This window comes from Arachis ipaensis, chromosome B06, assembly GCF_000816755.2.
Source record: "Arachis ipaensis cultivar K30076 chromosome B06, Araip1.1, whole genome shotgun sequence".
NCBI classification, from domain to species: Eukaryota; Viridiplantae; Streptophyta; class Magnoliopsida; order Fabales; family Fabaceae; genus Arachis; species Arachis ipaensis.
In genome coordinates this window covers 9,523,663-9,526,792 of record NC_029790.2, presented here as the reverse complement: position 1 = coordinate 9,526,792, position 3,130 = coordinate 9,523,663, and the positions used below count along the sequence as shown (strand labels likewise).

The 3,130-nt window shown below is 30.7% G+C and overlaps 1 protein-coding gene across 1 annotated transcript in view; it reads right to left on the bottom strand.

Annotated features, from left to right (window-relative positions):
• The window catches only part of LOC107648044 (probable glycerol-3-phosphate acyltransferase 2), a 2,829-nt gene extending 1,872 nt beyond the window's left edge, over nt 1-957 (bottom strand). Inside the window, exon 1 of the mRNA XM_016352070.2 lies at nt 41-957. Coding sequence (XP_016207556.1) covers nt 41-823 — 783 coding nt within the window. The 5' untranslated portion in view covers nt 824-957. The remainder of the gene's footprint in view (nt 1-40) is intronic.

The window sequence follows — 3,130 nt, the reverse complement described above, 5'->3', positions numbered from 1 at the left end:
AATAATAATAATAATAATATAATTCATATAGAAGACCAACCTTGCAACGGGAAAAGATCTCATGATGACGAAAATCCTTATTACGGAATCCTGAAATTCCAATAATATTGGAAGAACAACTTCCTTTCCCTTCTTGAACAAGCTCCAAAACATGCTGATCCACATTATTATTATTTTTTCTCTCTTCCATAAACCCTAAGAAGTAACCACAAAACTCTTTCATTTCTCTTCCCACAACCAAGTCAACATTCAAATACTCCTTCAAGAAACACTCTACCATGACACGTGGCATCTTGCTCAACCCAACTCTCTTTCCAGCACCATTCACCACCTCAAAAATCTCTGAACCTACGTCTTCCAACAAGAATTTTGGAAGAACAGCACTCCCAACTCTAAAGTTTTTCTCTTTTATCCCAAAGAAGCACACCATCACCATTATCTTCATCCCCAAGTCTTCTCCGACTAAGCAAACAAGTGGGTACGTGAGAACGAGAACAATGGCTCTTACGAGCCCTCCGGCTTCGAAAGCAACGAGCATGAAGTAAGGGAACACCGAAGAAGACCTCAGGAGCGCACCCTCTACGTCGAACAAGAGGGTGTGCTCGTTGAGGTCTGAACGGTGAAGAAGAGAAGAAGAAGAAGAAGAAGAGAATTTGCGGTACTTATTGAACGATGATTGAGTGGTTGCAATGGTGGTGGTGATGTAACTAATACTATTGGTTCTTTGGAAGTTCTTGAGCGGCTTGAAGAAGAACCGGTACCAAAAGAAGAAAAGGGATTTGAAAAAAAATTGAATGGTGAACATTTTAGCCATCTCCACCATATAATATTGTATGTGCGTGACAACTTGATTTAAATATCTTAGAGAATGTGCAAAGCTAATGTTAAGGTTGCAAAGGATACAAAGCAATATGCTTGAGAAATGTTGTGTGATTGCTAGCTTATGTCCTTGGACTTTATTAAACACTATGTATTTATACTAGGATCAATCCAAAAAAAACCCTTGTTTTCCCTATTATTACGAAAAGTGCCATGCATGAACCATTTCTTATTATTATACTTTTGTCTTGGTCGTTAAGGGTCAATTTTCATTGACCTGGTTTTGGTTGCAACTTGCAAACTAATTACTTTTCTTAATCAGAGAAAAATATACAATTGTATCTTCAATACGTCTCTTTATGTAAATTTTTATATATTTTTTTAATTATAAAAATTTTAATATCATATTATAAAATTACTTGTTTCAAAATCTTATACGCTAATGATTATAATTCTATCGCATATTAAAGTAGTACTACTTCAATCCAGGGTCGTTAACAATTAGACAAGGCTATTCCTTCTAGAAATTTAATTTTCTTATTATTTTAGGTATTCTATCGTTTTTAGATGTTATTATAGGACACCTGCTGCATGATTTAATTTGTATAGCTAGCTAATGATAAGTATAAATTATTGGTAATAATGACGAGAGGCAAATTTTCTCTTAAATTTTATTTTTAACAAATTATCTTAATTTAATCTTTGTACTTATGTTCAAATATTGGGATTATTAGTATGTTCTGCCATCAGGTGGTTAAAAATCATACAAGAGAGCTATGGTTGACTTTTTTTTTATCACTAACTTAATTAGCTAGTACGTAGTAACTTGATTACTGTACTGGCAACAGCCGATTTTATTGAAAATTATATATGTGGGTGCTAATTAATTAAAGGCATTAATTACTGAACATCTATTACTATTTGCATACAGTATACCTACACATAGGACTAACACTATAAAAGTTATTCAGTCAATTTTAGCTAATATTATAATAAATTATGAAATAAATTCAATATAAAACTCATTAAAAATTAAGTTTTATTGAGCTTTTGATCTCAGATATTTCTTTTAATTAAGTTTTAGATGTTCTTAATTTTTAAAATTTTAGATATTTTTTTTTTGTTAAATCTTATCTATGACATTGATCGTACAATGTTGACTTGAAGAACTTTTTCTTTTCTATAATTAGTTATATTTAACTTAATTAGGTAAAGGATCTTAATGCATATGATATTGATTATTTTGCCCCCATATATAGCAACTCTGTACATGCAAGGTTATAAATACAGAATGAAGATAAAGAAAAAACTTTGGGCCACGAAGCTGTGCACAGAGAATAATTTTTCGTATAGTTTCAGGAAATTCTTGTTATATTATGAAATTGGTGACAGATCACAGATAGGGTGGTGTGCGTGTTGCATAAATCAAAGTAGGAACACATTACACATACATGCAAGGAAAGAGTCAAAAAGAGGTGGAAGACTTTGAAATGATAATATAAACGAGTAAGAGAGTATAATGAAGCTTCTCTTCTCCAGCTAGTTTCCGTGCCTAAGTCGCATATTAATAAGGGGCTAGCTAGTTGTGTGAGAGAGTATTATGGCTGATAACTACTACTCATATTATATTAATAAAAATAATTAATTTTTATATTAATTATATAAATAATCATAAAAAATAGATATAATTATATATTTATGTAAAATATTTTATACTCTTAGTATATATACCTCCGAATTTGGCGTGTTTCAATTACTTCATCAATTTTCTTCTCAATATGCTTGGCACAAGTACTATGAATTGAATAATTTGTGCATGGCTTATGAATACGTTCACTCACTATGTTCATATCTATCTATGGAAATTGTTGGAAAGAGATGGACAGATAAGTTGGATTTGTCAACGCAGAAGAATGATGTGGATGGGTTCAAGCCGACCGCCATTCGGGGACAAAAAAATGCTACAAAATGGTCTTTCTGTTATTTTTGTTATATATAATATGAAATTAATTTCTATGCATGGTAAATATAAACCTTTTTTATATGGTTTGCCAATAACATTTTTCTAGGTGAAGTGTTTCCACTTGTGACAACTCCATGCCACTTTCCTCGCACCGTTGTGGATCCAGACAACTGAAAATTAAAATGGACAAATTATTATAGAATAGAAACTCAGATAAAAAAATTCAAAACATATTAAATAAATTGTTATGTATTAGTTTATTAATACATAATATAAATTAAAAATATTGTTTTTATTAAAAATATTGTTATATTTTTAAAATTTTTAATTTAACTTTAATATTAATTT